Genomic DNA, 23694 nt, shown 5'->3' with positions numbered 1-23694 from the left:
ATGAAATGGATGTACTTTGACTGATTCTCTCTCTTTGGATCATCACTGCTTCTCATGAGCGTCAACATCAAATCACAAAACTCCAAATAATACAAACATCTCGTTCCACTGATAACAAACACACACTCACGCTCACATACAGACACACTCACACAAAAATGCATCAACAAATTAGGACCAAAGTGCTTAACAACACTGAAGTGTGTTGATCATTTGAAATGAACAAAGCCGGGTTTAGTTATTAGACAGGAAGACGTTACATCATCTGACTTTAGTCCATCCTCCGTTTCCTGACAGAAAGGTAAAAGAAGGTAAGCTGAACTATTCATAAGACAGAAGCAGAGAACCCGCAGAGCTATATGCACCCCCCCCCCCCCCCCCCCAAAAAAAAGCCCTCTGACAGGCAGGTAAGCGATTAGCCATTAGACGCTGAAGACACATCTGAAGAGTTTCACTCCCCAAAAGAACAGAAAACAACAGAGATTAAAATAAATCCAAATCTCACACAGGAACATGCTCGACGGTGTGCCAATTTCACAAAAATTCAACTACCCGTCATCTGCTGCTCTGATCAGGAGCGGAGGAATGTCGGGGTCCAACTTTCTGTCAGCGCGGATTCACACGGAGACATTTTGGACAGAAAAGGCTGAAAACACCGATTAGGAAAAGCTGAGGCAGACCCTCCCCCCGGCGGTTCAGTTATTCAGGTGGAGCCTTTTCCAAACCACATGATGCTGGTTGACACTCATATCGGACTTAAAATGTGTGTAAGTTTGTCGTGCTTCATTCTGGGAAGAGACGTGAAAACAGGAAGGCAGTCGGGCCCATAACGTCCTTTAAGGAGCTCACAGCGGAAGTCCACGCAGCTTTTCACTGTGTCTTTTACTTTAAAATCCTTCATAAGGATTTCTTTGGGGGAAAAAAAAAAACTGGGATTTTGGGCAGAACAGCCAAAAAGCAGCAACACAGCTAATCCATGTTCCCCATTTTAAATGAACCCCGAGTGTGTGTATGATAAGAAAGGCTGCAAAATATTCTGCTCTCCAGAAACTAAGAGAAGTGGTGTTTGATTTAAACTTGCAAGAAAACACGTTTCCTCTTTTTCCTTGCATGCAACATTAAACTGCTCCATGTTACGATACCGACTGTGGACTTAAGATGATTTCAAAGGTGCCGACAAAAAGTTGGTAGTTAACTGCAGTAATGTGTGTTTCTACTTAGCAATAACACTGTCCTCTGGGAGTCGATGAAGAGGAGCGCCGCTTCCCTCAGCAGAAGAAGATCTCCCCGTCCAGAGGGGGCTCCGGGCGATGCTGGGCGTCTGGAGGGAGGAGAGGAGCATCAGCCTGTTTCACATCCATCAGCCTCACCTGCAGCGCACCGAGCTGTCATTAAACTACCGACTTTTTTTTTAATATGCGAAATATTCAAAGGCGATTTTAGATTGCCGTTCTCATAAAAGGCCACAGAGGGCTGAGTTGACCAATCAGAGGCCAGATTAGCAGGAAGAAGCCTCAGAAATGAATTGATGCCGTTTATCATCGCTGCACTTTTTCGCTGTGAACACTTCCTGTCGGGGATCCTGCAGGATGATGCAGGTTTTCCAGCATCGATCAGGCGGTCGACAATCTTAATCTGATCCTACTCTGGTTACCATGGCGATATTCCCCTGTTAGTTTGAACCGGGGAACCAGCAGCAGAGTGGACTGAGCTCACTGAGAGGCCACGTTGTTTTTACAAGGCTGCCGAAGAGACAGTCAGATCTTCTAAAGGCTAAAATTAGACTCCGATTCATCTCTGTAGCTGCTGATTTTACAGGTTTAGTCATTAGCAGAAATAAAATATCAGGATTTCTGTCCTACAACGACCAAACGACCTACAATCACAGGTTTTTTTTTTTTTTTTTTTTAAGTCACTGCGGTCAAAGACATCGCTCACTTTTTTTCCCTTCCTCCTCCTCTAAAGAACAATCAGTTGGTGTCCTTGGACAAAAGCACTGAGCTCCGCCCTGCGGACGAAAATCTAAGACGCTGCATAATTAAACTTCATGGAAATCCATCAACCGCCCTCCCTGAATTCATCCATTACCTGCTGTCTGTGCGGCCCCTCCTTTGCCCTTCTTCTTCTTCTTCTCCTTCCCCTCTTTGCTCTTGCTCTTGGTCAGCTGCAGCAGGTTCTTGGAGAACTGGTTGTTGCTTTCGCTGGCCTTCAGGTTGGCGTTGGTGGAGGACGAGGTGAAGGGGTTTCGGCCCTTCCCTTTGGGTTTGGACTGTGGGGGCTGCAGCCGGGGCAGCGAGGAGGAAGACGAGGAGGAGGAGAACTCCACCGGGTCCAGCTCCAGGGACTGGGAGCTGCCGGGGAAGTGGGATTCATCAGACGTCGTCGAGGGAGTCCTCTGGAAGGAAAAGGAGGCGTTAGATGGGTGAACAGCTGCTGTCTACATCTGTGGATGAATATGGAGGAACGCTGGATGTTTTTGTAGGTTCGTCCTGAATGAAACAGGATGGGTTGATCCCAATTACAAAAAATAGTTTAATGCTGGAAAATGAAAGAAAAAATTGGAATCAAAGATGCACGTTTTGATGAAACCCAAAGAAATGCTTTTGATGAAGCTCTGGAGAGACCAACGAGTTGGAATGATCAATAAACTGTGATGCTGTTAGCGACAGAGCAGAAAGCAGAACTCTGCAGTTTGGACACCAGGCCTGCTCTGTAATTGAATGTCAAGAGCGCCATTAAATTCACTTTCAAAAGGATCTGGATTTGGCCTCCTATATAAGTATCCATACGCACCACCCCCGCTGAAGTGTCATTGAGCTGAACACTGAACCCCCCCGCAGCCGGGGGAGGGCAACAGAAGAGGCCGTTTCCCTGCAGTGAGCAGCAGATGCTGTTACCATTATGATTTTTTGAGTTGTCCCCGCTCACCTCAGCCAGACGGAGCTCCTCCATCCTGTCGAGCTGCCGTTCCACCGCCTCCCTGTCCCTCTCCAGCTTCCTCTGGGCGTCTCGCAGCCTCTCCAGGTCTTTCTGATACTCCTCCTTCTTACTCTGCAGCTCCTGCCTCTCCAGGTCCAGCTCTTTGTGCTGCTTCAGCATCTCCTCCTCCTTCAGTGGTTGAGAGGCAAAGTGACGGATTTATTGACATGATATTAAAACAAAACCTCTGGAAGGGAAGTCATCAGTCAGTTTGTAGTCATTCTCAAATAATAACACCAAAACAGATCGCAAGAAAATATTCCACGCCTGCAGAACTCTGTAGAACAAATTTAGAGTAAAATTACTTTTCACTTTTCACTTTGAATCTTCTGGTTTACTTACACTGCAGTAAATCTCAGTTATACAGTGCATAAGATGCCTGGGATAGTTTTTTACTTCACTTGGAGGTTTAATCATCTACAATAAGCTCCAGCGACACTGTGAGGATGGACGTTTTCAGAAAGTCAAATGAAACTACATCAGATTTCTTCCATTCTGAGCACGAAGCCTCTATTCAGCTGAACCTTCCCACCATCACTCCAGAGTCGGTGCATCCTCCTCAGTTTAACTTGATCTCAGTTAAACTAAACCAGTCAAAGGTATATTTTGAAGGCATCACACGACACTTCAGGAAGCCCAGAGTTCCTGGTGAAATGCTCTGCTGAATTACTGCAGAATCCTACCTGAGGAATCACCGCTGCATAGACACAGGTGGAAAGTGAAGCATAGTTACCTGCATGTGCAGCAGCGTCTCCCTCTCCATCAGCTGCCGCTCCCTGAGCTCCCACTCCTTCTCCCTCCTCCTCTTCTCCTCAGCGTGAGCTGCCTGTTGTCTCTGCAGGGACGCCAGCTCCTGCCGCTGCTTCTCCAGGCTGCGCTGCTTCTCCTGCTCGATCAGGGAGTTGGGCCGCGATGACGTCCGCGACAAAGACGTGCAGGACGAGGAGCGCTCGCTGAGGGCCTGACGCTGGTCTTCTATGTAACTGTCCTGTTGGACCACCACCGCCTAGATTGGACAGGACCAGATTCACCCCAACAGAGATCAGATCAGACTCGAGCCTTCTGCTGCTGTGAGCCGTTTGGTGAATTCTTTTAACGTTATTCTGACTGTTTTCGCACAGAGTGCCTTCTGTCTCCTGTGTTTGTGCCCCAGTTGCATCATGTTCAGTCTGATCTGCTCTTACCTGCAACGTGCTGAGCAGCAGATGCAGATTGGAAACACTGTGCAGGACCTGCTGTTTGAAAAGAGAAAGAGAGCACCGAGCATTAAATCTCAGTTTCTGTTCTTGCTTTTAGATAAAAGGAACTGTCGAGATGATTTTTAATAACTTATAGCTGCACTTAAGTAGAATTACATTTCATATGATTCATATGAATTTCTGCCTAAAGGACAAACATAAAAAATAGAATTTACAGTCAGGCAAGCTTTGCAGTTGCCGTCGGTGTTTACTGGGACACAAATGTTCAAATCGGGTCTGTGAAACAGCATTAATAAAGCAGCACATCTGCAGGAGGTGTTGTGTTATCGCACACAACTACAACACTGATCTGCAGAAAAAAATCAAGGGCAATAAATCATCAGATTATAAAGTTCCAGCATCTTGTGCAGGTTAATATTTTACATCAAACCTTCTATTTGCCATAAAGATCAGAAGAACGGCCTTCTGTCTGCTTTTATGTCATCTGAAGGCAAAAATACTTAAATGAGTCCATGTTCTGCACTTTTTATTTATTTTTTTTTCAGAATGTGATGTATTGAAAGTGCTACCAAACGCACACTGTTGTGTGCCGTAAGGAATTGAATGTTGACATCTTGGAGTGGACGCATTTCTCATAATCAGTTCCACAACTTCGCTGCATTAGAACAGAATGTAAAGCACATATTTTTTATATTATTAACTCTGGATGTTATGGATGACCTTTCAGAATAATTTTGATACGTTAATGTGGTTTGTCTGCTGCACTTTTTCATCTCCCCGAGTTCTACAGCTATCTGACTGCTTGGAAAACTCGCTCTGTTCTCATGAATAATTCATTTTTCATTAAAACTCTCCTTAAAGTTCGCTCTTATAGACATGCTTTTATCAAACAACTCTTCGCCTCCCACATGCATTTTGTTTTTTTATCCCTGAATAATGATGCTAACAAACGTCTACAACGGAGCAGCTGATCTGTTTCCTGATGCTGATGACAATTATGTTGACACAGAGTTTTGACTGTATCCATGTGAACAGCAGCCCTCATTTAATCAGAGACAGGAAGTTGGTGTTACCTCACTGTTCCTCTTCAGCAGCAGCAGCAGGTTGGCGTTTCCTCCCTGCAAACACACCCACACAAACACAGACACACACACACACACACACACACACACACACACACACACTGAGCATAGCAACAGAACAAAATATATTCATATGCAACATATGTGCTGGCGTGTTTCATCATTTGCGTGCAGTCGGGGTGCGTGAGCGTGAATACTGTACAGCATGAATATGAATGTGATTACAGCTGCACATGTGGGTGTGCAGCAAAAATATAATTGTATCCGGCTGAGACTGTGTACAGCTAATGCAGCAATACAGGAGCCCTGCAGCTGCTGCAATGAGACGGTTCAACATCTCTGACAATGCGTTTTACATTTAACAAGCAAACAGTCAGCTGATGTGAAAATAATGGACAGAGATGCTCGAGTTATCACGCTCTTGTATTTTTAATGATCCTCACGCTGAACTCTCTTTGAACTTTTGCCTCATGCCCACCGTGGAGAAAAAAATGTAATAACCCCCCCCCCCCCCCAAAAAAAAACAACAACAAAAATAGCAGTTCTCTTTTTTTTTTTCTCTCAATGGAAGCTTTTAAAAGAAACGGCCTGGTGTCTGTTTTCAGAGCCAGGAAGTACACACTAAAACATTCAACAAACGATTATGTGCAGTATACATGCAGGACAAACGGCAAAAAGGCGAGCATCCAGTGCAGGACTCCAACAGAAACACCCAAAGGCGGCTCATTCATTTCCATCCACTAATGAATTCTTATGCAACGAATGGTCGCCATTGGCAACAGGACCTGGCAGGATAAGTCAAGAGGCTAGAGGGAGAGAAGGAGCTAAATTCATCAGAATGCTATTGTTCATGTTGGAGGACAAATGTACTCCCACACACGGCCTCTAGTTCTCACGGAGGCGTAGCAGCTTCAGATTGGAGAATAATTGGCTCCTGAGATACTGACCTTCTTTAAAACGCTGTCAGACTCCGTCCTGCGCAGATCTCCGACCGTATCCTCGCCTTCCTCTCTGTCTCCACCTGGCGTGAAGGGGGAAACCACGGGAGGAAAAGATGAGCCGAGCCAGCCTAAACATTTAGGTGCTTTAACAGTTTCTTTGATAAAATCTGAGAGGTGACATCCTAACGACGGCACATCGTTGCTCTTCTGCTCGTTCTCAGACTCAGGTGAGACTCAACAGGCATTCAGTTCAGTTCAGCTAAATGTGCATAATGAACTCTGAACAGTATCAAATCAAACTGGCTCTGTATGAGACAAATATCATACAGGTGAATAAAAAGGTTTCTGAGAAATATCCTGTCTTCAGTTTGACACGCTTCCCATCCGTGTCCCATTAGGTTTATTTGGTAGTTGAAAATCTGGGAAAGCCTTCCAGATGTGAAAGGCTTTTACTCCCATCAGGAAACAGACTTTTGTCTGAATTAAAGCGGTTTAGTCTGTTTCAGCAGCCTTCATTTTTATGTTGACGGCAGACATCATTCATCATCTGGAAACAAACTTGTTTTTGTTTGATTGATGATGATGATACTTTTATCTGCATTTCCTTCCTCATGTAGTTAAGTTGTAGTCTAAATCCATTTTCCTTCGTACCTAAATCTTCTCCGGTGCTTACAGTTCAGGGTAAAATGCAGTTTTTTAATGACAACACTTCTTATTTCACTCCAGCTCTCCTGATGTGAAGTGTTGGACCTCTCACTGCTGTCGGCAGCGTCCCACTATGAATCATCTGTTCAGAGGTATCGCTGCAGGCCACGTCTCCCCAAGAAACTTCAGCTCTGCTGCCAAAGCTGCTGTCTACCTGCACTGAACGGGGACGGGGGGAGCAGTGGGAAGTGCAGGGCGTGGCGCCCGCCTGCTGTTATGTGACCACCACAAATCAGTTTTTTGGGGTTTAAGTGAAATATTTCACTTTCCCCTCCTGCGCTGGGCTTTCAGCTGTGTGAGAGAAATCGGCAGTCCAGTCATCCAGGAGATGCGCTTGTCTGCCGCAGCGTGTTTGACTGTGATGGCTTCAAACGCCATGAGGCCGGACTCACTCTTATTGCTGTGCATCTGGTGGCTGTCGAAGCCTCCGAAGGTCTCGGCCCGGCGGGGCAAACACACCGGCCCGACGCTCCCTCCCTCCTGGACGCTGGCCATGGCCCCGCCCAGGCTGCCGTTCACCAGCGCCTGTAACGTCTCCACTGTCACAAACACACACACACACACAGACAAACATCAACGCGCACGGCAGTAAGTGAATTTTCTCGGCTAACTGTGTTACAGTCCAGCTCTGCACTCATGAATCCGACCAGAAGCTGAACCTGGTGGAGGCTCCAGTTGCTTAGCAACTATTGACAATCTGTTTGAACAAAAGAGCTCTTTTACCAAAAGTTTAAATATTTTTTTCCAACTCAGATTATATTAACTCTGGATGCACCATCTACAGCATCGCATCCACATGTATGTAGAGAGAGTTTGCACTTCTGTGGCCTTCCCAAAGAAAACAGAGGTGCTGCTCAATGTGGGTTCAAAGTAACGACTGCTGTCAATTCACATTTTAAACAAGAACAATCACTGGCCAGGGCTTTAGAAGAGGGAAGCAACAAATACTTCCTGTAATAGTTTTCCAAAACCTTCACACAACGTGCAGATTTAAACCTGCGAATTTTAAAATATACAGTATTTGTTTAAGCAGCTAGATTATTTCCTGCAGCTGGTGAATCCATCTGTGGATGCTCAGCTTTTTCAGAGATGAAACACCAAGAACAGCTTGTTTAACTTAAGAGATTTAAAGCGTTAATACACAGAATACAAGACAGATCACATCCAATGTATTGACAGACCATAATGTTTGATTACACAGCACCGCATCGCTGATGACAATCAATCACAACACAGCTTTCCTTTTGCAGTCTTTCAGTCAATAAGATTTTTCTAAAACGATGACAATTTAAAAGAGTCAATCACCTGAATAAAAATCTTATTTCTGTTAAACTGACCTGGAAATGGGGGGAATAAGGTTTTATGATTCAACAAGATGAAATGTTTAAAGAACCCTGTCTGACACTTGTTAGATACTTTTTCAGACCCACTTATTTGAATTTGAAGTCAGTTTGGTGTGCAGAGAATACACTGTGCTCCTCCACACTTCATTCTCTCTCTGTCACAATACACAGCATCTCTCTCACTTCACCTCCCAGCTCATGCTGCTTTCGTCTCATACACAATTGACAAACGGAGCACCAAACAGAGCTGGAGGAAAATCCTGAATATAAAAAAAAAAAAAAAAAAACAGCAACAACAAACCAACAAATAAAAAAACACTTTGACTTCTTTTCTAATATTCCTCTTTAAATCGCCCCAAAAACACAAACACCATCAGGCTTCAGCATCTGTTAGGATCCACACTCTGAGCCAATTACTTTCCAAATATGTCAGAAAATGTATTTTATGATAGTTCATTCAAATATAATATCTTTTATAATATCTTTTTCTGAGCGTCGTGGTTTGGTCTAATTAGGCCTTTGCACAATAATCAAAAATTTCCCCGTGCAGAACTTGGTCTTAAGTGGTGAGGGAAATTCCAAAAGCCCATTTATTTTCAAAGCTTTTTTCAAAGCTCAACGCTTGTTTTAGTGTGCAAAACACAAATGGAAGTAATGATATAAATGACAGCTCTTTTCAGTGCAGCTGTTCCAGTCGAAGGGTCTCACTATAGAGCACGTTGGCTCACTGGCTTAGCTCAGTGGGACGCTTCATATAGAACTGATCTGCTGTTAAAGTTATTAATAACAAGCAAGCGTGTTTCCTGTCACAATAAATGAAAAATGTCTCATTCAGAAAAAAGTCTGTGATGTAAAAAAAAAAACCCTAAATTTGTGTTTTATGTGAATTATCTAACACAAAAACTGCTCTCTGCTCTTAGCAGAGACGCTTTCAGTGCAAACGTGAACAGATCACAGCTCGTCCTTTATGTTGGGTTTTCAAAATACAGCAAGAGAAGTGAGCCGAACAACATCTCAGTCCAGACCGCGCTCAATCCCAAACGTCAGTGTAACCAGGAAGGAAATGAGCCCTTTGTGTTGTCTAACTCACTGTTGGAAGATTTCACAAAAGTATATCAGGAAATACTTCAACATGCCTGCAGTCAGAGCAGGCACCTGCTGCAGCGACAGAAATTAGCTGGTTCAAACCTCCAGTGTTGATGCGACACGACTTCCAGCTTTAATAATTTAGTGGAAAATGTGTGTGCTGCTGGATGAGCGATGTGTCTGGAGGCGGCGTGTTGTAAACACTCTTTCTCCGTCCTTACCTTCCAGCAGGGCGTCCTTCATGATGGACGCCCCCCTCGGGGGCTCCAGGCTGCAGGCCGACCTGAAGAAGGGCTCAACCTGCTGACAGGCCTCCTCGGCTGGATTCGAGCCCTCCCACATCCCCCTGAAGAGCCGCACCTTCTCCTCCAGCAGAGACATGATCTCCGTGTCTTTCTGCCTCAACATATCTGTCGGGCAGAGACGGAGAGAGAGGACAGTGAGGAAAACAATATGTGATATCAGGAACAAATTTGTCCCATATTTCTTTCTCTCACCTCTCATCTCCTTGGCTTTGGTCTCCAGTTGTCTCTTGTCATCTTCCGTCTCACTTGGAATCCCTTCATCCTCGTCCTTCTCCCTGTCCAACCAATAACAACACGATATATCACATCCAGAGCCTTCAAAAGCACCAGAACAAAATCTGCACTCTGCACAATATGGATGTCTAAACCTATGACAACAACAAATCAGAAGAAGGAAAACATGACTTCAGAAGGATTTAAAAACTAATTGTGTTATTTGTTGGACAGCATTTATTCTTCACAGACTAAACAAATAATAAACAGAGTGATTCTGTGCACAGCACAGAGCTTAAACAAACCAGCAGTTTAACTTATATATGTTTTTGGTGGAAGACGATGAGAACGTCAGTGTTAAACTCTCTTTTTAATCTCCTCCATTTCCACAAATAGCTCAATATCTGTTTTGTGTTTTGATGGAAATCATCAGACACACAGACAGAGAAGCGGTATTAAATCTCTCTCCTTCCTGCTGGCTGTAGTTGAATAATCCTCTGCTTATAGTGAGCTGCCCTTGAAGCCAATCCAGCATTAGACTGTCCCTGAGTACATCCCATCCTCAGGTAGAGGAGCGCTAATCCTCCTGACAGCGCTGTGCTCTGTCGCAGTTTACCGTATTTTACCATCCAGAGACCCGGGCCGGGTCTAACTCCTGGGCTACAACACAAACACACTGTGGGTGAACTCTAAAAGGCCAGCTCTTGATTTTAAAGAAGAAAGGCTGAGATGTTCCTGCTGAGGTACGACTTTGATTTAAAAGACTCTTCTGGTGACAAATAAAAAAAAAAAGTATTTGCATATTTGACACTAAAATATTTTGAACTACTCACATAGACTGCATGGCTTCCTGGATCAGCTGCATCCAGCTGTTGCGTTCGTCCTTGGAGCTGGCATGGACCTCCATCATCTCCGGCTTCTCGATGCCCGCTGTGATGAGGAAGAGGCCGCGCTCTTCGTTGGCGACTTCCCTGACAATCAGCTTTTGGAGGGAGATGACCGTGGAGCGCTGGTCCTAACAGGAAGAAGAGGAGGGGGGAGGGAGGAAAGATGGAAAGGAAAAATAAAGATGACAGTGGGAGGGTCGAGGAGGAAGAGGGGGGAGGAGGGATGGGAGAGGCGCGGTGAAGCGAGGGGGGGGGGGATGGATGGATAATTGTGGGAGGAGAAAAGGAAAAAGGGGACAGAAGAAGACAAAATGAGACTCTGGTTATCGTCACATTACAGTCAGCAGCTCTCCGAACACCGCAGAGCACATTTTAGTCACGGTGATGCCACAAAACGCTGTTTCCTTTCTGTTCTCTCCAGCAAGTCTGAAGTTTAAAGACAGATAGAACGGCATTTTATTTATTTTACAGCCTCTCCACTTCTGCCCCCTCCTCCTGCTGTGACTGCGTTGTAAACAAAATAAAACCCAGCAGTCTTTATTCTGTGCACAGATGCAGCCAAGGTTCAAGTTCATGTCTGTTGTCTTTCCACTGCAGCTCAGGAGAGAAATAAGAAAAAGAAACATCCACAAAACATGATGTGTCTCCTGCCTGGGCCCCGTGACCTCCTGCTTCTTTGGGCTCCCGGTGACCCCTCAGATCTGCAGCTCCGGGGCCGTCACATGGCCACCATCTATTCACAACCACGTGTTGTCCTTCCTCCAAAACGGCCCCAACTCCAACACGCCAAGCTTTATTTTACTGATGGACGTGAATACGATGCCACGGGCCTGCTTCTCTTTTTATTCCACCCTGATGTTCATGTGTGTGTGTGTGTGTGTGTGTGTGCCGTGCCATGAAACTGTTAGTCCTGTAAACAAGACTAAAATGGCTCCAACCTATATGATTTACCACAGTTGGGTTCGATGCCGACGGCCAGATCAACTTTATTAGGTGCAGCTAGCGAGCTAGCCAGAGGCAGATGGGGTTACACAATGGGAATGCTAAGCAGGGCAGCTAATGCTAACAGCAACAACAGTGGGAGAGGAAAATATGACAGCAACATCTCTGGCAGCGCTCATAAGCTCTTTATTATGGGGGACGGAGGGAAATGATGCAGGAGGGAAGAGAGAGGGACATAAGGAAATGGAAAGAAAGAGAGAGCGAGATGAGAGCAGGAACCTACCAGCATGGCAAAGGCATATTTCTGGTCTTTCTCCTGGAGGAAGACGAAGACGTCGGACAGGAGCAGAGCGTGGATGTCTGAAGGTGCAGAAAAGGAGGGCAAAGGTCAAATGTGTGAACTCTTTTTTTTTTTTTTATTTCTTTAGCACATTTTTCATGAGACGTGGTGAAAACGTGAGAAAGGCTCCTGACCCTTCAGCCTCCCCTGGCTGTTCTTCAGCTGCAGAGCTCCCTCGTGGATCAGCCTCCGCCTCAGCAGATCCTCCCTGGCGAAAATCTGACCGCTCTTCATCATCATGATGGATTTGCTGTCCATGCGGCTGTGGAACTCCTTCAGACGCCGTCTCTTCTCGTGCTCGTTCACCTTGCTGTCGACCGACGCGATCACCTCCTTCACCAGCCGGACGGCCTCCGTCAGGTCCTCGTAGTCTTCCTCGCTCTCTGCGTTGGAAATGTCACAGAAAGTCTGAGGTTTTTTTTTTTTGAGGACAGTAAAGATTAAACCCAACTTTGAAGCTTATCCACTCTTTTGTTTTTGCCAAAAGTTTAAATTGTGGATCTTACTTTTATGCAGGTGTAAAACCAGCAGCAGTCAAAAGGCCCATTTGGTAATTTAATGGCTGCAGTGATCACGTTGGAACAGATTGGTCGGATGAGGAGTTTCTGAAAATTTTGGTATCTATTTTGGCATTTAATTGCGTGTGCGGTAATGAAAAGGCCTGTTTATGGTTTTTGTTTTTGTTAATCTCTTACTTAAACTCCGTCTTTGTTCCGTCTCTCCCAACTGTCTAATCTGCGGCGCACGCTAAAGCACCCCCCTCCGGTGCACCTGAGGTCAAGCAGTGCACTTTGGGTTATCAGATTTAGCATATTTTCATATTCCTGCTTCTAAAGGAAGAGCTGCTTCGTGAAGTGTCTGTGAAAAAGATGATCCTATCTCGTTTTCTGCTCATTTATCTCCTGCATGAGTTGAAGTCATTAGTATGCATCCGTCTGACCCAACACTTCCTGTTCTTTGGGTTAATTACAATAGATCTTCTTCTTTATTTATATATATTCAAAAAGGACTTTCCATTTGCCTTAAAAGGTGCATTCCTCCTATCTCTGTGGGTAACTCGTCATTAACCGTGTAACCGACTTTGTCAGGATATAAGAACAGAAAATGGAAAGTTTGCCGTCCTGACAGAATGTTTGTTGTGCTGCACTTTAAGACTTTTCCCATACAGCTTCAAGTTTTTACATATTACCGTATTTATTGTAAATGAGGATTCATCAGCGTGAGAAGCTGATCTCATTTTTCCAGGATCTTTACTGAAATAAAAATCAGCATTTAGGGGAAAGACTTGGCTCAGCTTTGTTGAAAGCTCACTGCATGAAACCAAGTTGCTTCTGATTCATTTACAGGCTGAGAGGATCAATTAAACTCTGACGTCTGCAAGAAATCAAATGAAGGTATTTCCCAAAATGCGGAACAATTCCTCACAATGTGGTGTGGTTTTATTTCCTGAACATGCTGGTTTGCTCTTTGCTCACTGATGCAGCTCGTCGGCTCATTGAAGACAAACTGCACATGTAACAAACATTCTGATATATTTCTTGGACCTTCAGACTGAACGTGTACCTGTTGTACTCTGGGACTGCTAAGCTCCAAAATACTGTCTTTAACTGGTTATTTCCACTCGATATATCAGAGCTGGCAGGAGGGAGTCGTCTTAAAGCACCTTGGGGATTAAGTCAGAGCTCCCCCATCCCACATGGAACTATAAACAGGCTTTGGGGAAGGATTACAGAGAATGTACACAGTGGGAGGCCAAATGATGAGAGCAGCTTTAAATCAGATATAAATATGGTGTGAAATATTTCAGTTCCTCAAAGTAGGCTTGTTGCATTATCCCCCCAAAAAAACAAAACACCCATCTGACGCACGTCTCGTTTTACTCTGGATATAAGAAAGGGTTTTAGGTTTCCTCCACTACTTGAACTGCAAATCAACGGGGTGCTTTAACGATGTTTCAGCAAGCAACATTGTTCTAGATCCTGATGCACTGATTAACCTAATTCTGTCATGTTTCCTGTCACTTACAGAAAAACTGCCGAGATGGGAGGATAATTAACGCAGCCAGCAGAGAGTTCGACTTAAATTTTATTTTTACTTTAACTTTTGACAGAATATGAAAATTTTCTTCACTGCCTTCAAATATGTCACTTTTAAATTGCTGTTTTCTGCATTTACAGGTGGACAGACTGTAATACAGAAAGTCTACTTCTCTGATTGTTTAGTCTAAACAGACGTTTTCTGGCCAAACTAAATGTTCAGTGATTTGAGAAGTGAGAGTGAATCCGATCAGCATGCTGCCGGTTCAGAGACGCAGCAGGAGCGGCGAAGTAATGAGCTGTCAGCCATTTTTAAAAAAACTCCCACGTAACATGTTGTTGCAATGTTTTGGTTATTCTCGCTGCCTTTTCCTGCCGTCAGACAGCCCTTTCCCTTTCATGGATTTACTTTATTGATCCCAAACTAGGAAACTCTTAGGAACTACTTTTTTAAAGAGTTGAACGTCTGTATTAGTCCACTCAAGAATTCTATTCTCAGCTCTGAGTCAAAGAGGGGATGTTGTCAATTTGGTATTTCAACGGAGAAGGAGACGGGTTGTTTGAAGGCAAAGCTGAAGTGGTGACAATATTTAAAATACAGCCTGCTTTTCTTTTTTTGTGGGAGTTTTTTTGACTGGTTAACTCTGTGCTGTGGTTTCTGCACTGACCCCGATGATCCCGCTGCTTCTCTCGACTGCGCGGCGGGACACACTGACTACAGCTGAACACTTCACACAATCCCACGTCAAACAAACCGACTGTGCCTGAAATCCAACAGAAGGTTCGCTGCTTTGTTCACCTTGAAGTTTTAATATGTGGAAATCCAGAAGCTTTCAGGTCAAACTTTCACCATCGAGTTTCTTCCCTTTGTTGTGCAAACACAGTAAAAGTCTGGCTGAGTGAGGAGAGGTGAAGAGGTGATACAACTAACCTTTAGTGTGCTGTAACATTCTCTGAATCAACACCGGGTACTTTGTTATCCTCTGGGTCACCAGCAAGATGCATTCTGGGATACCCAGCCTCCGAACGATGCTGCTGCTCATCTTTTTCTGAGAGAGTTGAGGAAACAAGACGAGGTTTAAATGCTGAGTAACACCAACCTCTACAGTCTGGAATTTAGTGTACAAAAAACAACATAACAACATACAACATAACAACAACATAAAATCCTGAGATGAGCGGAGGCCTTACTTTGATGAAAGCTTTGAAGCGTTTGTCTTTGGTCAGCAGGTCCTTGTAGAAGTTGACGGCTTCGCTGTGGCGGCTGCAGAATCTTCCATAAATCCTCCTCATGCTTTCGCCGGTGGATCCTGAGAACTGGAGCAGGATTTGATAAACGTTAATGCACAAGATGAAGACCGGCACAGATCAGGTTTCACTTTCTGAGCTGATTTGTTTCAAAAAACTTTCACAGAATCCTGTGGAGGTAACAGGTCCTGAATCAATATTTCACTCCAACAGTTTGGACATTCAGGGCACAAAAACATTGGCATTTACTGAGAATACAAAGTGTTCTCCCCAGAGCTAAGGTTTGTTGGACTCTACAGATGTTCTGAGGTTTCCCTCCTCCTACCTGGCTGACCAGGATGTCTCCTATCCTGCTGATGATAAATCCTCCCTCCAGGTTTCCCCCCTCCAGCTGACACTCCCTTTTCCTCTCCAGGAGGCGCAGGAGGTGCTGCGTGTGGAGCTCCAGAAGCTCATCCAGGGCTGGGAACAGCTTCTCCAGCGTCTGCCCTTCGAGCTGCACCTCCTTCTGCAGGCCTTTGCTGTAAACCTCCGACATGATGCGCAGCGTCCGGATGTGATGCATCTCTGTCTGCATGAGCTCTGAAGTTACAGGAAGCCGTACAGTTACAGAATGACATAAGTGACAGTTTCACACAGCCTGAATCTGCCTCATCAAACAAACAGAGAAGCAAAGACTTCCATTTAATCCACTCCATGATTCGCCGGGACGCCACACCTTACACAGACACGGCTGAGCCGTTGGAAATAACTTAATTCCCATTGATAGGTTTTAATCAAAAGCTAGAGACACCTCAGAGACTCTCAAAGCTAAAAAGCATTTCAGAGCATATTTAAATCAGGTAAATGTGTAGCCTTAATAGACTATTGAGACTTGGATGCAACTTAAGTGACTCATCACAGACTGAAGAGTGAATGTGGATCCACTAAAGCCCCAAATCACAATCTGTGAGGAAAACTGGGGCACACTTTTATTAGTTTTTGTTCCGCTTGTCCAAAATGAGAGCAGGAATGATGCCAGATCGATGTGTCCAATGAAAATCCCTGTGATGAGCGTCCCGTGTGCTGATTGGCCGTACCGTAGATGACATCTTGTCTCTTCACCAGCTCCTTGTCCAGCTGCTGCAGGTACTGCTGCTCCACACCTAAACTCCACGAATCGGCCTCCATCTCTTTGGCATCCGCCTCGAACTCCCCCATCAACTGCCCGTCCATCATCTCCGTCCCTGAGACGACAACGACATTAGTCTGCGCTTCACTCACCTTTCATTTATAATGCTTGGACTGTTTAAAGTTTAAAGCTTAAAATATTCAGGTGGTTGTTTTCTGTATTTTCATTATTATTCTTTATCTTACAGGCTGAGCCCGCTTTCTGAAACTGAACTAAATAATCAGAAAAAACAACAAAAAAACAGAGTGATAATGACGGCGTGCGTGTGTTTGGGTGTAATAACCTTCATCTGTGAGCGATTCCATGGACTCTGTGACCTGGTTGTTTCGGTTGAGGGAGTCAGTCGACTGAGAGAGATACCGCAGGCCTTTAATGGGCATCTCATCAAACACCGGACTGAATGGGACGATAACAATATTAACGATAAATATTCATAATAACAAATAACAGCCCACAGATACGAAACAACTAAAGCAGAACTGAGTAATCACAAATGACAGAAACACAAAAATGCAAAACATCAGACACATTTTACTTCATTTAAATAACGTCAGATTTAAACACTGTGAGGTTTAATCACACACACGCTCACCCAGCGATGTTGCTTATAGACAGACTCTTGGACAGATTGTTGCCGTGGAAAGGCATGATGCTGCTCGTGTTTCTCCGTGACGGAGGGATCATCAGAGAGGAATGGTCTTCAGGAGACAAGATGGCCGACCAGGGACGCTCCCTCGTCCCCCCGGCTGGACAAACACAAGAAAAACACCTTTTGTATGAGATTCTTGACACTTCACTTCTGAAATTATCCGACAGGTTCTGAAAAGCTTAACGCATTGAGGGGAGCGGATTAATTAAATTCTTGGAGGATCTTATAATCCCTTCACTGTTTTCAAAACATCGTAATTACTAAAACAAAAAAAAGAAAGAAAATCAAAGAACCAAAGAAAATCTGAGATACTGAAGTTGGGAATCCAACACAGAAATGTTTTTCCTGATACTGATGACTGCTGACTAATTATCATTACAGGAAACAGAAACATCAAATGTGCACTGTACTGATGAACTCCGGTGTTGATCCCTGGATCACAAACCAGAATAACTTATTGAGTGTAGATGCATAAAATGGTTCAGTTCATTTGGGCCAGATAATTTCTCAGACAACAAAAAAAGGCCACGATTGTTACGTCAGGAATCCCATTGTGGTTCGACACTCACATTTGTTCCTCATGGTGACGGTAGGAAACGAGCTCGGATCTGGACCTGCAAACTGCTGCTTGGGCATCTATCCAAAGAAACGGAGCATAAAAGCATAAATGACGAGCTCAAATCGATATCAGCTGCATCGTGACAGCACAGCAGAGAGTCAGCGGCGGGAAGCGTTACCTTCATCTTCACCTTGGCACACACAGGCAGGCTGTCCCTGCAGCCCTTATGGACGGAAGCATTACAGTCTGGAAAAAAGAGCAGCAGAACGCTCAGTGAGTACTATGAGGCCGGCCATGGAGGTGGGGAGGAAAGGTGGGGGAGAGAAATTCTGACGGGGTTTCATAGCCAGCCAGGAAACTCCACCAGCCCACTAATGAAAGCCAGACCGGAGAAAAGCATGTGATGCAATCGAGATGTAATACTTCTCACAGACGAAGGGGAAAAAAAAAAAAAGCCAGATAGGCGGAGGAATGACACAGACATAAAAACTGAATAGCATGGGAAAATTTCATTTATGTAAACATTCCCAAATCTCCATTTTGGAACAAGATCGTTGTCATGATCACACGAGGCTGCTAAAATAAGATCTGCTCTGTAACCTGATCCTCCTCAGTCTCACGAGGGGTGAAAGTTTTTCTGTTTTCTTTTAGGAAACCGCGTGCGATGTTTACGTCTTACATTTTTCTAACCTGCCATGTGAACAAACAAGCCAAGAGCCGAAGTGATCGACCTGAAAAAAGGCAGCAAGAGGAACAACCGCTTTGTCAGAAATTTAGCTTATTTTCACAGACAGCAGAGGAGAAAAGCTCAAAACAGACATGAGTTGCACAAGTGAAACCCACAAACTCAGAACTAGTCATTCGTTCTTTGGATGACATCAACAATTTACAGTCAAATCCAAGAGTGAGAAAAAAAACTGTGTGTAACAAGTAGAAATGGCTTCCATTTTCACTTCCACCTATGACCTCAGAACATGATGGTGGGTCGGGATTAGGTGACGGATCAAACAAGAGCCCGACTGGAAAAGTCCTGAAATGGTTTGTCCCCTTAAAAAAAAAACAAAAAAAAAAAACTTACGGGGTATTTCACTGTGTTTTGTGGATTTCAAACTAATTCCAGCTAATCTGAGACAAAGGATCACTGTTATTTGTCTGCTGAATGGACACCAGCCAGACATCTGCGAGTACAATCCTCCAAAAGGAAAAAAACAAACACTACAGACACACACACACACACACAAAAACACTCTCAGAACCGTCTGTGGTTCCAATAATCCAAAACCAGAATGACTGAACACAACAAGAGTCTTTTTTTCGTATCTGAGGCAGATCGTGACCACTGAGCGGGTCGCTGTGCTGCTCTGACCTGTTGCAGAACTGGTTTCTCCTTTTTCGGCTCTTTCTGGGGTTGCGCCAAAGGCTTGTGCAATAAACTACATCCTCTTTAGAGCTATTGCTGCTGCATCAGTGGAAAACAATGTGAAACGGTTTTGTTGTCTGGGCTGAAAAGCTTCGAACTCGCCCTCTCTGAGGGTTTCACTCCTTCACACAGATGATGAGGCCTGTTTATCTAACAGCTAAGAGCCGACGGAGAGCACACGAGGCATACAAAGTGTTCTGAAAGGTCTTTTTTGACGTGGAAGCACAGCGTGAAAGCAAATTATTAAAGCTTTACACGAGCAAAGACAGTGATGAACTGCCAAACCAAATCATGAAGCTCAATCTTTAAATTACATGTAAATGTTAATGACACTGATTAAACCTGTAGAGGAATCGGAAAAACCAAATTCATGCGCGATGACATACATCTACTGCATACATAATTTTTTTTTTTTTAATCCTCCTCACTGCAACGTTTCCTTCAGAGCTGAGAATTCAGCGTATTTTCAGATTAGACATGAATTTATTATGAGATGGATTCTTTTAATAAAGCATCGCAGCACTTGATGGACTTTGATTAGCCACAAAGCAACAGGAGCACTTATAAGTCACAAATGAAAGAGCCAAACCTGGAGCGAAAGAAGGAAAGAATAAAAGGACGAAGGTACGTACGTGTGCAGTGGAACGCCTCTTTGCCGCTGAAACTCTTATTGCATTGGGAACACTGGGCCGAGTGGCCCGAGCTGACCGGCGTAAACAGATGACCATTCACCGTCTTCTTGTCCTTCTCCTTACCCTCCTTCTCCTTCTCCCTTTTGTCGCGCTCCTTTTCCTGCACACACGGAGTGATGGTGGTTATTAAAGGACACGGGCAAACTTCACATCAATACCGACTCTGACTTTAGGGCCAATTAGACGTTTAGAAGAAAAATGAACTGGACTAATGTACCAGACGTCAACAGAGTATCTGAGCATTTGTCCGGCTGATTATGTTAAACTCCAATCTGAATCCAGCAGAACAACATTATTACTCTGATGAACTATGCAGGACGGCGCTTTGCATATTAAGTGTTGCATTATTTATTCTGACCATAGAGTGTCTTGTTCAGGGGGCCGTTTTAAGAGCAGTGTGTTGTTGTTTCAGCTTCCAGTTTAAGACGCTGAATCTTCCTTCTAGGACTCGGTCAGTCTTACGGGATTACAGGATTGTGGCTGTTATGATGTTGGAGATGTTGGTAAGCAGCACAAACAGTCACCAAATTTATAACTAATCTTTGTATGACATGTTTTCTCAGCTCACATTCGCAGCATCTCTGATTAATGGGCGGGGAGCGGCTCGGCGGCAGGATGAGTGACTGCTGATGGAGACACACTGTCTGGGAATCTAATTTTTGACCTTTCTGTAACAGGCCAGCCTTTCAGCTGTCTCTGCATTAATGGACGAGCTCATCCTCAGCTGCTGGTCATCTCTGTGTGCCGCCCTGAATCACAATCCCATAAATGTGATGCAGAGAAGAACAGAGCTCTTATTCTCTTGGATTTACATCACAGAGCCTCCACCCAAACCCAGAGGAAATGGGAAAATAGAGTTTCCAGCTCGTTTTAACGGGCAGCCCTGGGCCTCTTGGTTTGAGGACCACAGAGCTCTTTGACACATTGGACGTCGTTGGCCCCAAACAATTCAGGATACCAAAAGGCTGATGGGTCCACGGCATGTTCCACAGACGTTCACTCTCACTTCCTGCAACAACAACAATCCTGCCAGCTGTGAAAGACACTGACAGCTAGAAGATAGAAGTATTTGTCACTGCAGGAAGAGTCATTTCTAAATGCACACCCTGTTTCTATCTGAAAAACTGTTCAACTTATTAAAACACAGGGAGCCAAGACTTCTTTTAGCTACAAGCAACCACAGCAGAGGAAGCAAAGACTTGTGATATCTAAACTCGAGATTTAAACAAAAGAAGACGTCCGGGTGTAAAATAACACAACAATGAGTTCACCTGAAAAAGACCTCGGCCCAGGAGGGAGCGCCTGTCGCTTTAAACATTAATATTGTGACATTCTCCTTCTCCACAACGTGCCCAGGAAACCCAGCGCTCTGTGTTGGCCTACCTCCATCCAGCCCTTCCATCTCAGTGAGAATCCATGCCTCCCTGTGAATCTCCTGCACACCATCCCTGACTGTGATGAAGCTGCGATCAGCAGAGAGGCTACATCAGAGACGCTGCGATGAGGAAATGGCTGGCTCGCTACCGGAGGTGCTATTTCAGCAATGATCTTTGCTCTAGTGCGGACTCTATGACAACACTGCAAAACTACAGCAGAGCAGTCAGACTTTTGAAACTCTGCAGCAGATGAATCAATGCAGTGAACCCCAAAACAGCAATAATGAGAAAATTCAGATATTTGGTTGGTTTACTTCTTGTTGAATTTGATTAAAGTAAAATGGAAAATGAAAAGTGAAAGTAAATGTTTTACTTTTAGGGGGCTAATCACTGAATACAATTATCCATAATTCCACGACGAGGATCTTTGCATCCATCATGAACCATTTCGGCCTCGTGTTCTGTCAGAAACATTGATTGATCAGTGATCTCTGATTTTGACAGCTTGAGGACTCTGTCTCTTTAAAAGCGCAGCGCTGATTAAGGACAGAACAGATTATAGAACCAAAACTCACTCTGTCTTCCTGTTTTACTTCCTGTTCACCCCTCTGTGTCTTTTACACCGACATGCAGGGTTCACCACGTCAGCGTGGAGACAGTTTTTTTTGTAAAATGCTGTTTAATGTTTGACAATGGATGACAGAAAACCGCTACGGCCTTGAATGATTTATTATTGGATCATACAATATGGATAAGCATGATAATATCAAAGGATTAAGCATTTAAAAAGGACAGACTCATTCAGCGGGGAGGGGACTTGCTGCTACCTTCACAGTCTACTGTTGCAAAGCAATCCCATTTTTACTTTACAGCCGTATAAAATCTCCTGACAGCCTGCAGCTGGATACAAAAACATTTTAGAACTAACAGTAAAGTCTGTGGCAGGCAGGAGAAAATATTTAAGACCTGTGTAAATTAAATTTAAGACTTCTTCATATGTTCTACGGACACTTTTTTGAGGAATTTCCATATAATTCCATTTTAAAGACCTGTTGTCATTGAAATCGATTCAAAGCTATCATCACTAACAATTCCGGAGCAGAGATCAAGAACATTTTTATAAGATATGACACATTCTGGGTCAATCGCCTCACTTGGCTTTGCACCGTATTTAAAATAAAGATGACTTTGACCGCAGATTCAGGCCTGAGACAAGAAAACGTTGTGGGCTCAAAAACACATACTGGGAAAATCTAAAAGGATGGGAAGTTACAAGAAACACTGACTTGCCCTGAAGCAAAACACAACCCCCCCCCAGCTGTGGGACCAGAGCTGCTCATAGACCGACAGAGGAAGATGCTCGTTGCAGTTTCCAGGCCGAGCGTGTGCCTGCTGCTCAATCATCCTCACTCTGAGGAACAAATGTTTCAGGAAGAGGAGGAGGCGGCTGAATTTTGACAGAGCACACTCCAAACATAAAGAGCGCCGCTCTGAGAAACGGTGCAGTAAAAAAAATATATTAGCATAGTAAAGAGAAAACTCGTCCCCTCACCCTGTTCTTTTTGTACATCTTGTTCTTGAGGTAGCTGAAGGTCCGGCTGACTTTCGTCACACTCTTTCCCTCAGTGTCGCTCCGCAGAGGGCCAGGCTCCTCCTCCGATATACTGGAACACACAAAAGACGCACAATTTAAGCATAAACAGCCGAAAGTGTTCACACAGTTTCTTTATAGGACCGTAAAGGTTCTAACGCGTGGACTGACCTGTATGCCAGTGACCCGGAGGTGCTGGAAAACGACCTCGTACCTGGAAAGACACCAGAGAGGATGTGAGCAGTAGGACGGCGGTATAAATAGGACAGGACTGTGTTTTTTAACTTGACTATTTTTGTTGTCTAAGGTGTAAACTGTCCTTCCTGCTGCTATTTAAAGAGGCGAAAACTCCCACTCGCCACCATGTTCCGGATCCCCTGAAGTAACTGAATGACCTTTCTGATCTGATGCTTGAAAAACATCTTTCTTTAAGATGTCTGTCAGTTCACGTCTGGGCGACGGGGACAGCAAAGACAGCAGAATAATGCCCTTGAGCAAAGCGCTTAACCTCTAGTTACCCTGGTGGAGGTGTGTGGAAGCTGACAACAAAATGACTCTGGCAGCGATGAAGGCGGCAAGTGAAAAAGGCCAAAAGCTGAAGCCAGCTCTGCCTTTAGATCCAATGCCATTTATGGCTGCTCGATGCTGATGCCAGAAAATCTCTGGCTTCACAGACACACAACCTCATGAACCCTCCAAATACAAAGTCTGTATTTATTTCACACAGAAAAATGACGGTTTTCATACAGAATTTCATTTAATTCCTTCTGTGTCTGGGACAGTCAGCCTATCACAGAAGGCCATGAGGCCTTGATGTGGTTGTTTTTAGTTTGTTGCTCCTCTGTATTAGATACCGATGAACCTCTGATTTAATTGTGGTTTGATCTAAATAAAATAAGCCTTGCATTCAAAACTGATATCAGCACAGCG

General features: G+C 44.4%; 1 protein-coding gene across 4 annotated transcripts in view; it reads right to left on the bottom strand.

Annotated features, from left to right (window-relative positions):
- Positions 1-378: 378 nt before the first annotated feature.
- Positions 379-23694, bottom strand: part of akap13 (A-kinase anchoring protein 13) — an 82479-nt gene continuing 59163 nt past the window's right edge. For 2 of the 4 annotated variants that reach the window (XM_029497452.1, XM_029497455.1), the window contains 24 exons: positions 22936-22978; positions 22726-22837; positions 19738-19897; positions 17864-17931; positions 17696-17762; positions 17070-17223; positions 16761-16873; positions 16386-16532; positions 15632-15888; positions 15250-15375; positions 14990-15107; positions 12157-12405; positions 11966-12042; positions 10687-10868; positions 9833-9915; positions 9557-9745; positions 7299-7445; positions 6208-6281; positions 5252-5296; positions 4164-4214; positions 3713-3985; positions 2929-3111; positions 2089-2395; positions 379-1321 (listed from right to left, as the gene is read on the bottom strand). In XM_029497452.1, the coding sequence (XP_029353312.1) occupies positions 1269-1321; positions 2089-2395; positions 2929-3111; positions 3713-3985; positions 4164-4214; positions 5252-5296; positions 6208-6281; positions 7299-7445; positions 9557-9745; positions 9833-9915; positions 10687-10868; positions 11966-12042; positions 12157-12405; positions 14990-15107; positions 15250-15375; positions 15632-15888; positions 16386-16532; positions 16761-16873; positions 17070-17223; positions 17696-17762; positions 17864-17931; positions 19738-19897; positions 22726-22837; positions 22936-22978 (3278 nt within the window). In that variant the 3' untranslated portion in view covers positions 379-1268. The remainder of the gene's footprint in view (positions 1322-2088; positions 2396-2928; positions 3112-3712; positions 3986-4163; positions 4215-5251; positions 5297-6207; positions 6282-7298; positions 7446-9556; positions 9746-9832; positions 9916-10686; positions 10869-11965; positions 12043-12156; positions 12406-14989; positions 15108-15249; positions 15376-15631; positions 15889-16385; positions 16533-16760; positions 16874-17069; positions 17224-17695; positions 17763-17863; positions 17932-19737; positions 19898-22725; positions 22838-22935; positions 22979-23694) is intronic. The other 2 variants (XM_029497454.1, XM_029497453.1) reach the window with 2 other exon arrangements.

The sequence above is a fragment of the Echeneis naucrates genome, chromosome 3, assembly GCF_900963305.1.
Source record: "Echeneis naucrates chromosome 3, fEcheNa1.1, whole genome shotgun sequence".
Taxonomy (NCBI): domain Eukaryota; kingdom Metazoa; phylum Chordata; class Actinopteri; order Carangiformes; family Echeneidae; genus Echeneis; species Echeneis naucrates.
The sequence above is the reverse complement of the archived record's forward strand: the minus strand, read 5'-3'. Positions and strand labels throughout refer to the sequence as shown.